The 10,168-nt window shown below is 47.4% G+C and overlaps 4 protein-coding genes across 9 annotated transcripts; 2 read left to right on the top strand and 2 right to left on the bottom strand.

The window, feature by feature from the left end:
- Position 1: 1 nt before the first annotated feature.
- Positions 2-1,941, bottom strand: Pex14 (peroxin 14). Its single transcript, XM_017078308.4, has 3 exons — positions 1,735-1,941; positions 1,377-1,679; positions 2-678 (listed from the first exon to the last, which is right to left on the bottom strand). Exons 1-3 carry the CDS (start codon positions 1,828-1,830, stop codon positions 250-252), a joined length of 828 nt encoding a protein of 275 aa, XP_016933797.2. The 5' UTR covers positions 1,831-1,941; the 3' UTR covers positions 2-249.
- LOC108012844 (peroxisomal membrane protein PEX16-like) lies at positions 1,894-2,956 on the top strand. Of its 2 annotated transcripts, XM_070996028.1 has the most exons (4): positions 1,894-2,000; positions 2,108-2,251; positions 2,311-2,670; positions 2,730-2,956. In XM_070996028.1, the coding sequence occupies exons 2-4, from the start codon at positions 2,140-2,142 to the stop codon at positions 2,867-2,869; spliced, it is 612 nt and encodes a 203-aa protein (XP_070852129.1). In that variant the 5' UTR covers positions 1,894-2,000; positions 2,108-2,139; the 3' UTR covers positions 2,870-2,956. The 2 variants fall into 2 exon arrangements, with proteins under 2 accessions (XP_070852129.1, XP_070852128.1); XM_070996027.1 differs by lacking the exon at positions 1,894-2,000 and having other exon boundaries at positions 2,038-2,251.
- On the top strand, positions 2,946-4,576 carry Pex16 (peroxin 16). Its single transcript, XM_017078306.4, has 2 exons — positions 2,946-3,163; positions 3,223-4,576. The coding sequence occupies exons 1-2, from the start codon at positions 3,052-3,054 to the stop codon at positions 4,143-4,145; spliced, it is 1,035 nt and encodes a 344-aa protein (XP_016933795.2). The 5' UTR covers positions 2,946-3,051; the 3' UTR covers positions 4,146-4,576.
- Pitslre (cyclin dependent kinase 11B pitslre) lies at positions 4,501-10,063 on the bottom strand. 5 transcript variants are annotated; one of them, XM_017078301.4, is made up of 4 exons: positions 9,959-10,063; positions 9,699-9,898; positions 5,248-7,516; positions 4,501-5,180 (listed from the first exon to the last, which is right to left on the bottom strand). In XM_017078301.4, exons 2-4 carry the CDS (start codon positions 9,761-9,763, stop codon positions 4,647-4,649), a joined length of 2,868 nt encoding a protein of 955 aa, XP_016933790.2. In that variant the 5' UTR covers positions 9,764-9,898; positions 9,959-10,063; the 3' UTR covers positions 4,501-4,646. The 5 variants fall into 5 exon arrangements, 4 of the variants coding, with proteins under 4 accessions (XP_016933790.2, XP_016933791.2, XP_016933789.2 ...); XM_017078302.4 differs by adding an exon at positions 8,407-8,787 and having other exon boundaries at positions 9,699-10,042; XM_017078300.4 differs by having other exon boundaries at positions 9,699-10,043.
- Positions 10,064-10,168: the final 105 nt, after the last annotated feature.

Raw genomic sequence — 10,168 nt, 5'->3', positions numbered from 1 at the left:
GTTATTATGTAAACATTTTTTATTATTACATTATATAGACATCGTATCGCATAAGTGTGTATATGTGAGTGTGTGTATGTACTTTTGGATATGGATTAGCTGTTGACTATAAAGAAAACTTAAACGCTATAAACGCAAAGCAAAAACCAAAGAGTCTTACAGGCATTTAAGGGAAAACCCAATTTACAAACGTTCTGCAGCCTAACTATATACTACATCCTATATAGCCAGCCTCGTATTCTAAATGCATTACATGATCTCCAAGCTGGAGTCGCTATTCTTGGTGACCACCTCGGTCTCCGAGGATCCGGATCCGGAGCCAGCATCATCGCCCTTCTCGTTGTCGTCGGACCCACTGTGCCGATGATGATGATGCGGAGAGCCGGCCAGCTGCCAGGCGGGAATGGATGGCACTGCAAGGGGGGCCACGGGGCCGGGGAACTGTTTCCTGTTCAATAGCAGACCCTTGATGGCATCCAGATCGCTGCGGAAGTTGCTAAATTCGCGGTTCAGTTGCTGGGAATGCTCCCGCTGCTGGCTGGTAATCAGATCCCTGACCGCCGAGATCTCCTTGTTGAGGTCGTTGGTGCGCGTCTCCACCTTCTTATCAATGTCGTCCAGAACCTCATCGACCGGCTTCTTCTTGGGCTTGCCAAACAGGTAGGGCGCAATGTATTTCTGCAAAAATATTACACAGTTTTAGAAGTTTATAACGAATTATATATGTATATATTTAGTAAATTCATTTTATGAGTCACTAAATTCTAGTATTAGGTCACCCAAAATGATCTTAGAACTTTTGCTATAAAACTGAAACAAAATGCATTAAATGAATATATATACATATTAATTTTTTCTAAGAGCAATAACTATATACATGGTTAATGTGTACTAAATAAATACTATACTCCGTGACAAATCTCAAGTGTCAATAACGATTTATGTACGTTAGATCGACATGAGCTATGATCTTTGGACTCTCACTCCGGTTTATGAAGTAATTAGGTACACTAAATCTTTTTTTATTTGGTGCTTACATATTCAAGTCTAGAGACCAGTTCATATAAACTCAATAAAGTTTAATTTAAATGTGTGTTTTCTATGACCCAAATATATTTGATAATAAAGTATTAGACTACCCACTTTAATAAAATAAGGTATATAAAACACTGAATTGGAACTAAGAATTTAGCTAACGATAGGGAATTACAAGTACCGACCTCTTAGAAGTATGGGTTCCTAAATTAAATAAAAATATTAGCTCACATGTGCTGCCTGATAACAGAATACCTATAACTTAGATAGCTATGGTTCAAAGTAACTTCTATATGTAACTAGTAGAATCCCTGAGAGATAGAGATCCCCAGATCACTCACCTTCCAGAAGAGGTAGACGGCATACACCACTCCGCTGAATAGGGCGGCCGAATGGATCATCTCCCGGATCCTCCCGAGGACCGTCGGCTGCGGCTGCAGCGCCTGCCACTGGGATCCAATGCTGATCACCGTATTGGGACTGGGATTCGGGTTGTTTGGGTCCTGGGTGAAGACGCCGGCACGTTCGCAGGCCAACTGGATTTCGTGAGCGGTGAGACCTTTGGACCGCAGGAACTGCTGCTTCTGGATAAGCGTCGTGTGGCGCACTTTGGTGTTTTGTAGAAAGCTGACTGCAGTGGTTATCTGCGGCGAATAGTCGGATTATAGATTAGACAAACTCGAGGGGGTCACTTATTACCAGCGACTCTCGGGGCAGCTGCTCCTCACCGCCGGCCTCGATGTCCGCCGTGGTCATAATGGTTGTGTCCCCGGTGTCCGTGTTGTTGCTGGACATCTGTATATCGACCCTTAATTCAATTTTGGCAAGCTAATCCACACGAAAACGGAGCGACCCGATTTCAGTCGCAATTCGATCGTAAAAAGTTTCGGCCCAAACAAAAGTGTGACCAAACGCTAGGGTGCTACTGAAATCATTAACGCGTTAGGGATTTCCACGGGGACTAGGTGAGTGGTGGGAAGAATTTGTGACGTCAAGATGTCATTTAAATAGATGCATATTTTGTTTCTCTACATTTATTGGTTTTTAAAACTTTTTAAATACTTTTATTAAGTTTTCCGGGGAAGAGGGTATTTTCCGGATATCATGGATACTCTGAAGGGCATGCTGAAAGCGTACGAGGCGTGGGTGGCCAAGAACCCGGATGTGGTTGGGGATTTCGAGACCACCGCCAAATGGGTGTCCTACTTCATAGCAGGTAAAGTAAAGTTTGTGTTTACATGGAACCCAGAGACCTAACTTTTGGCCGGATTGCAGGTCGCATATCCTCATCGAATGTCCTCAGCGAGCTGGTGTACACGTTATTCAACATGCTGGTGTTCTACAACGATCGGAACATCAAGCGGGCACGTAACGCCCGGGAGAATTTTCCGGATATCATGGATACTCTGAAGGGCATGCTGAAAGCGTACGAGGCGTGGGTGGCCAAGAACCCGGATGTGGTGGGGGATTTCGAGACCACCGCCAAATGGGCACGTAACGACCGGGAGAATTTTCCGGATATCATGGATACTCTGAAGGGCATGCTGAAAGCGTACGAGGCGTGGGTGGCCAAGAACCCGGATGTGGTGGCGGATTTCGAGACCACCGCCAAATGGGTGTCCTACTTCATAGCAGGTAAAGTAAACGTTGTGTTTACATGGAACCCAGAGAGCTAACTTTTGGCCGGATTGCAGGTCACATATCCTCATCGAATGTCCTCCGCGAGCTGGTGTACACGTTATCCAAATTGTTGGTGTTCTGCAACGATCGGATCATCAAGCGGGCACTTAACGCCCGGGAGAATTCGGTGATCCAGCTGCAATCGAAACTTTAGTTCTTTTTTTAACCCACTGCAATTAAAAAAAACAACTTGTGTCACCTTCCGATTATTCGCATGAAATCCCTAACGCTTCTCCCAAAATCCCACAGCTGCACCGATTTGATTTACCTGTAGGGTAGGCAGACTTTCCTCACTTTTATTAAGTTTTCCGGGGAACAGGCTATTTTCCGGATATCATGGATACTCTGAAGGGCATGCTGAAAGCGTACGAGGCGTGGGTGGCCAAGAACCCGGATGTGGTGGGAGATTTCGAGACCACCGCCAAGTGGGTGTCCTACTTTATAGCAGGTAAAGTAAACGTTGTTTTTACATGGAACCCAGAGAGCTAACTTTTGGCCGGATTGCAGGTCGCATATCCTCATCGAATGTCCTCAGCGAGCTGGTGTACACGTTATCCAACATGCTGGTGTTCTACAACGATCGGATCATCGAGCGGGCGCGTAACGCCCGGGAGAATTCGGTGATCCAGCTGCAATCGAAACTTTGCTACCGTCTAAAGGTCACGCTGACGACACTTGAGTACAGCGAGGTGTTCATCGAGATATCAGCCCGCCGGCTTTTCGGTCAATCCGGCAGGTGGCTGGTGATAGCGCTAATACAGGCCTTTAAGGCGGCGGGGCGATTCTTTATCTTGAAGCACTCCACCTCGGATATTATCACCTCGCCGCCCATTGCCTCCCTGAATCGCAGGGCCCTGGGCAAGCAGCGGAAGTCGTCGTCAGCGGATGAGGTGGCCTCCTCCTCGAACGAAGTGCTGCAGTCCCAGCACTCCATAACCTTCCAGCTGAAGCGATCCGGCCGAGTGATTCGCAAAGTTGAGGGTGCTCCTCCGCTGCAATATCGTGACTTCAAGCTCCACATAGACAACAATGAGGCGGAAAAGACGCAAATACCTAGGAAACTGCTCCAAGCCGAGTACATGTATATATCGAAGCCCCTCATCCACCTGGCCGCCATGGGATTGTTCGGCCAGAGGAGCTGGAAACAGTATATGGTGGCATTGTCGATCGATCTATACAGCATACACTTGTATCGCCAGCACCGCGACCTCATGTCCAAGCAGCAGAAACTGGAGTTGAGCAGGCGATGCATCAACATCCTGTACTTCCTGGTCCGATCGCCGTTCTACGACAACTTCACCAAATCCCGACTGGAGCGAGTCCTGGACTTTGTGGCAACTAGTGTGCCCATTGCAAAGGTGGTGGCCGGACCCCTCAAAGACTACATTCCCACGTGGCAAAGCACTTACTTCTATCTATGGTCCACTTAGGCATTCCACAGATAGAGCTAAAGTATTTCCCCTAGGCTAAGTCGTAAAGTAACAGGTGTGGATGCATTGGGAGTGTTCAGCGGGTGGGCCGGTTCTCGATAACTACAAGTTTGCGGAGCGGAAAGTAAGTCCTTGTAAAACTAAAGAATGTACGAGATTACCTGACATAATTTTGATAAAATTGCCAAAATAAAATATTACCTTTACTCTTAAAAGCATATATATTTTTAAAGAAAATCAAATCGCCAGATTTCTTTCCGCTCCTAAGAATTTCGAGTTGTCCCGCATTCCTTAAGTTGACCCATCTAATGTGTGGGATTGCCTCTATTTAAATGAAAAATTCCATTTGATCCCATTTGTTTTGTATGGCTTTTTAAATTATATATGGAACAATATTTTTACACATACAATTAAACGAAATTTTTCACTTACGTCGCTAACTATACATAACAATTAATAGTAATCGTAATTGGCTAAAAACACACAGAATCCGACTTTGAATCAGAACTTCAGACTGAATCCCGGTCCCATGGCCAGCTGGCGTTGCGTTATCCCAGCGTTCAGGACGAATCCCGTGCTGGCCGACGAACCACCAGCTCCGTGGCTCTTCTTGTTCCCGGTGATAATGCCAGATGAAAGCTTGTTTCCCGGACCCACGGCGATGGGATCGTCGCGGCCCAGTTGCTTGAACTGCGAGCCACCGGACGGCGGCTTGGGCGACGAGGCCTGAGCTTTGCGGGCCCCGAGTTCACTCTTAGCCGGCCAGGTGGGAAACATGGAGGGATCGATGGGCAGTGGCAGCTCCTTAAAGTAGCCGTGCTTCAGAGCCGCGTCGGCCGTCAGTCTTTGTTTCGGATCGAACGTCAGCAGGCCCTGCAGTAGCGACAGTCCCATGTCGGAGGTCTTCTCCTGGAAGTGCTTGCGCAGCTGCGAGACGGGATACTCTGTAAACTGAGAGTTCTGCGACAACATGTTCTTCACGGCGGGTAGCTCGGTGTAGCCGGGCCAGATTTTCTCGTTGGGGGTGCCCAATTCCTGGAAAATCAATAAAAGAAAAGGGTTAATAAACAGTGATTGGATAGGTGATAAGCAGCATTCCTACCTTGAAGATCCTGTTCAGCTCATCGATCTCCGATTTCCCCGGGAAAAGCGGCAACATCTGCAGGAATTCGGCAAAAATGCAGCCCACCGACCAGACATCGATGGGCGTGGAGTAAACGGGCGAACAGAGTAGCAGCTCAGGTGCACGGTACCACAGAGTAACCACTAGCGATGTGTACTTTTTGATTGGCGATCCGTACTCTCTGGCCAAGCCAAAGTCGCCCACTTTAAGAATGCCCTTGTGGGACAATAGAAGGTTGGAAGTCTTCAGGTCACGATGCAAGATCCAGTTGTCATGGAGATGTGCCACCGCCTTCAGAAGCTGTTGCGTCAGGCACTTGACTTCTCCGGGGAAGAAGCTCTGCTTACGATTCTTCATCGTTTCCATCAGAGATTTAAGATCGTGCTCCACATAGTCCATAACAATAAAGATCTTGTCCATGTTGGAACCGACCACAATCTCGCGAACGGTTACAATGTTCGGATGCTGGCCCTTGAGAAGAGTGTTGATCTCCCTGAGGGACGTGATGGGAAAGCCTTCCTTTTCCTTCTCCATCTTTAACCGCTTGAGGGCCACAATCTCGTTGGTCCTTTTGTCCTTGGCACGATACACCACTCCGTAGGTCCCCTCTTCGATGCGATTGAGACACTGGAATTCCTCAACGGAGCGGCAGCCCTGCACGCCGGGATAATAGTTGGGCAGGGGAACGCCCTTGTCATCGCATGGAACTTGTTCTTCCAGTGACTTCTGTGCCTTTTCCTTAAGTTTCTCGTCCGGCTTCTCTTCCGACTGCTGTTGAGTCATACCGCGTTCCTCGCTACGTGTGCTGCTGCTGGGTGAGGCAGCTGTTCCTGCATCCCGCCTATCCTCCTCATCCTCCAGGCTGCTTTGACTCCGGGAACGAGATCTGGAGCGACTGCTCCGGCTGGACTGGGAGCTGCTCTTGGAGCTGACAGAGCGAGATCGCTGGCGCTGCTTGGGTGACTTGTAGAGCTCACCCACGCTGAGTGGACTGTCGGGCAAGGGCAAATCCTCGTCGTCATCCTCCACCTGTGGCTTGGGTTTGATCTTGCTCTTCTTTTTGCTGGCATAGCTTTCTTCGCTGCCCGATTCTGTGGCGCTTTCTGCGCTGTCCACCTCCTGATCCTCCTCGTTGGAGTCGCTCTCCTCGCTTTCCTCATCCTCATCATCCCGAATGACCTCGACTTCCTCCTCCCGCCTTTTCTTGTGTTTAACCTCTTTCTCGTAGCTATCTGGCTTGGACTTCCGCTTGACTTGAATGTTCAGACCGGCGGTTACGCTGGCAGCCACTGCCGTTGGACTCAGTGCATCACTGTGCTCGTTTCGCTCGCGTAGCAACTCCCGCCGAGCCTCCAGTTCCTCACGAGCCGTCTGTTTTCGCTGGCGACTGTCGCGCTCGGCGGCGAGGAGCTTGTCCCTGCGAGCCAGCAACTCCAGGTCCTCGTTTACCTTTCTTCGGCTGACCTCCACCTCTTCGCGCCACTTGCTGCGATGCGACTTGTGCTGGTGCTGATGTTGGTGCTCCGTTTCGGGACTGTCCAGCAGCTCGATGACGCGTTCGTGGCGGCTTTGCTTGTGGCTACTTCGCCCAGTCCGCTCCCGCTCCTTGCGACCGCCTTCGCGTCGCTCACTCCGCTCGCCACGATGCTCGTAGTTCTCCTCCGTTTCATAGTCCTTAACGTAGTTATGCCGCTTTTTCAGCAGCCTGGAACGCAAATCCTGCTCCAGGCTCTCCGCATCCTTGCTCTCTGCGTATTTACTACCACGTCGCGGTGGCTCTTCCATGGGATAGTCGCCGTGTCGACTGCTCGAGTGATAGCCCGACGGATAGGAATGGTAATCGCCACGGGGAGCAGCCCTCGCTCCGCCTAAATGCTGGTGATGATGATGGTGGTGGGCAGAATAGCTGGGAGCCGGCGGCAGGGGCTGCTGCTGCTGTTGTGGCGGCTGCGGGTAATGGTAGGCGTGGCCCAGGTGGTGTTTCTGATATGCCGCAGCCACATTACTGCCCCTATCGCGATGGTGATGGTGGTAGTGCTCCTCCCGGTTTCGATAATCATAGCGATGATCGCGTTCCGGTCCTAGTCCGGCGCCACCGCCCACATCATCCCGCTCCTTGTGGCGTCGACGTTCGCGGGAATGTTTCTTCTTCTCTCGCCTGGAACCGGATCCCGATTCCCGACTGGCCTGCGGTGGTTGTATGTACAGAGCATCGGAGTCCGCCTCGTGCTCATCATCCTCGCCTCGGCTAAAAGTAAGAAAGAAATTCCAAAATTATGGTGTCATGCTTTATGTGGTGTCCCATCTGCTGATGATTCTGGACCGATGCCTGACGTTGACCCTCGACCCAGTTGACCAGGCGCTGCTCTGACCATGTTGCGTGTCACAGGTAGCAGGTTGCACGTTGCTGCAGTCGGTGTTGCGGATTACATTTTACACTTGCCCTTGGAGGCCTTAAAAACTCGAGTCCACGCTAGCTCTGGAATTCTTTCGAGATTAGATACAGAAACTTTGGTGCAGTACATAAGCGGATTAAGTGTTTATTTGAGGCAATCGGTTCGGAGATGCTTAGATAGGTTGGAGGTGGTATTATCCCATATCAAAGCAGCAACGAGTGCAATTTGGTGGATCGATTTATAGGCACATAAACCAAATTGGAAGTCATGGAGACGATAGTATATCTACAAATATTTGTATGATACATTAAAGCTCAGCTCGAAATGTGTGACCAACAATTTAAAAAACATTTGTTTAACTTTATATTTACTGGAACTGTATTAGTTCTATTGATAGAGTATAAATCATATCGATATTATGCTTTTGTCAAGCGGTTCTAATTAATCAAGCTTCGGCCATAAATAAAAATCGCCCCACCATTGAGTGCTTTCAAATGGAGTACTTACCTGATCCCGGATCCCGTGACTATTCCATGGAGCTCGGAGCTCCGAAACTTCCAAGGGCTGTAAAATGCAAACACTTACACGACTGACTGCGCAACCTGCTGGGAATGGGAGTTATCTTTTGAGAGACAGAGAGACACGAAAGACATTGAGACAGGACTTGGAAAGAGGCATTAGCAAAGATAGTACAATATTGTGTGTGTTTGAATCAATTGAGTTACAGATTATTACAATTTACCGCCAGCAGCACATGAGAGAGATCGGATCGACGGATCGATCTGTTCGGAGCTTATCTTATCGGATCTCGATTCCGATTCCGATTCTCGGGTGTTTGGTACTCGGTTCTCGGTTCTCGGAACACATTTTATTAGCCAGCGGCGGATCAAGCGAGATTAGTGTGGGTTGGCTTGAGAAGATTCGGTTCCATCTGCCGTTGACACTGCAGGTGCACAGTTTTAAACTCGAATTTAGCACATTGCTTGCACATTTTTCTTTCGTTTTCATTTTGGTTTTTTATAATAGCTTTGTTGGTTTTTTATTTTTTTTATTATGATTATTATTAGGTATTGTTGTTGGCCATCGCGCGCCTCGGTCTTGGGACAAGTACACACTTTTTGGCCTATTTGCAACGAAAAAATTCAAGTCAATTAAACGGTTCAATAAATTCAATAAATTTTTTAATCGTCATAAATTGGATTTGTTTTCTTTTGGTATTTTTGTTATTATTATCAAGGAGAGCAAACAAGCGCGAAAGGGATGTTGGGGGTGATATATATGTATTTTTGGGGCGAATGTTCTTTTTACAAACGCAAATTTCTTTTCAAGATTATAGAATTAGCATGTACGATTCTTTATAGTCAACAGATAGAGATGTGGGGGGAAAATTGTCCACCCTCTGCATACACACACAAAAAATGCAACAGTTATTGGTACAAGTGCGGATAAATCATGGAAAATATTCATTATTTGTGAGTTTTAGTTATAAAAGAACACTGGATTTTCAAGCCTTTTAAATAAGTCTTACAAATAAAGATTATTTTCGGAACCTGGTCATCATAACAGATGTTTTATACTTTTATTAACAAGTAAAAAATGTACAGGATCTATTCTCTTAAATGGCCTCCAATTTAATTTGTAATAGAACCCTTTACAAGGGTTTTAAAAGAGTTGTACTATTAAAATTCAGTCCTTACTTACTCTTTTATTTATAATTTAAAGAAGTATTTTATTATCGAAACTAAGTAATCCATTTTATAAGCTTTCTTTTTACTTTTTCTTTCAAAATATGACTATCACTTTTTGACCCTTTCACCACTATTTCTGCGAGCGCAGCTGTATGTGTGGGCGAGAAATGATAACGGCGGGATACCGTTAAAATCTGGCTAGATTCTTGGCGGAATTCCCGCCGCGTTGCCAGCTCTCGTGTGTATATGTACGCCTCTTTGTGTGTATGCAGCAACAATTTTCCATGAATCGCATATTGAGAACCGAATGTCGGAGTTTTCCCAGGACCCCAGGAACAATACACACCTGTGATAATGCCCATCGTTGGGGCTCCGCAGCTGGCCATCCTCGCTGCCAGACGAATTGACCATTTTTCAGCGCGCCGTTCGCAGATTTGTCGCCAATTAAAATGCCAATTGCACGGGTTGCCCTTGCCCAGTGATTCACGTAATTTTCGGCAGGAAAGTGCGGCGCTCGCCTCGCTGCCGTTGGTTTCAATCGTTTGGCTGGCGGTTGATCAGCATTTAAGTGATTTGAGTTGGTTTTTTCGGTGGTATCTCACGCACTTCAGCCAAAGACGTCTGCGTTTCTTTTTTTCTTTTTGTGTGGTGGAAATGTGAAATTCAGCGTTTGACAGCACGCAAAAGCAAAATGGCGTCGCATCGGCTTGGGGCTGCCAACTCGGTGGAAATGTCTCGGCTAACAGCTGATGCCTCAGCTGTTGAGATGCCACCCGCTCATTCGACTTGACTCACGCACGAATTCGTATATTTTTG

The sequence above is a fragment of the Drosophila suzukii genome, chromosome 3 (assembly GCF_043229965.1).
Source record: "Drosophila suzukii chromosome 3, CBGP_Dsuzu_IsoJpt1.0, whole genome shotgun sequence".
Lineage (NCBI taxonomy): Eukaryota > Metazoa > Arthropoda > Insecta > Diptera > Drosophilidae > Drosophila > Drosophila suzukii.
This window is presented reverse-complemented; position numbering and strand designations above follow the sequence as displayed.

What these genes read in the sequence shown, in the direction of transcription:
- Pitslre (XM_017078301.4), bottom strand. Translation starts at nt 9,763, where the DNA reads ATGGTCAATTCGTCTGGCAGCGAGGATGGCCAGCTGCGGAGCCCCAAC. An exon ending in AACGATGGGCATTATCACAG is followed by an intron (nt 7,517 to 9,698) that starts GTGTGTATTGTT and finishes TCTTACTTTTAG; the next exon opens with CCGAGGCGAGGATGATGAGC. An exon ending in AGCTGAACAGGATCTTCAAG is followed by an intron (nt 5,181 to 5,247) that starts GTAGGAATGCTG and finishes TTGATTTTCCAG; the next exon opens with GAATTGGGCACCCCCAACGA.
- Pex14 (XM_017078308.4), bottom strand. Translation starts at nt 1,830, where the DNA reads ATGTCCAGCAACAACACGGACACCGGGGACACAACCATTATGACCACG. An exon ending in AGCTGCCCCGAGAGTCGCTG is followed by an intron (nt 1,680 to 1,734) that starts GTAATAAGTGAC and finishes TATTCGCCGCAG; the next exon opens with ATAACCACTGCAGTCAGCTT. An exon ending in CCGTCTACCTCTTCTGGAAG is followed by an intron (nt 679 to 1,376) that starts GTGAGTGATCTG and finishes ATATTTTTGCAG; the next exon opens with AAATACATTGCGCCCTACCT.
- Pex16 (XM_017078306.4), top strand. Translation starts at nt 3,052, where the DNA reads ATGGATACTCTGAAGGGCATGCTGAAAGCGTACGAGGCGTGGGTGGCC. An exon ending in GGTGTCCTACTTTATAGCAG is followed by an intron (nt 3,164 to 3,222) that starts GTAAAGTAAACG and finishes GCCGGATTGCAG; the next exon opens with GTCGCATATCCTCATCGAAT.
- LOC108012844 (XM_070996028.1), top strand. Translation starts at nt 2,140, where the DNA reads ATGGATACTCTGAAGGGCATGCTGAAAGCGTACGAGGCGTGGGTGGCC. An exon ending in GGTGTCCTACTTCATAGCAG is followed by an intron (nt 2,252 to 2,310) that starts GTAAAGTAAAGT and finishes GCCGGATTGCAG; the next exon opens with GTCGCATATCCTCATCGAAT. An exon ending in GGTGTCCTACTTCATAGCAG is followed by an intron (nt 2,671 to 2,729) that starts GTAAAGTAAACG and finishes GCCGGATTGCAG; the next exon opens with GTCACATATCCTCATCGAAT.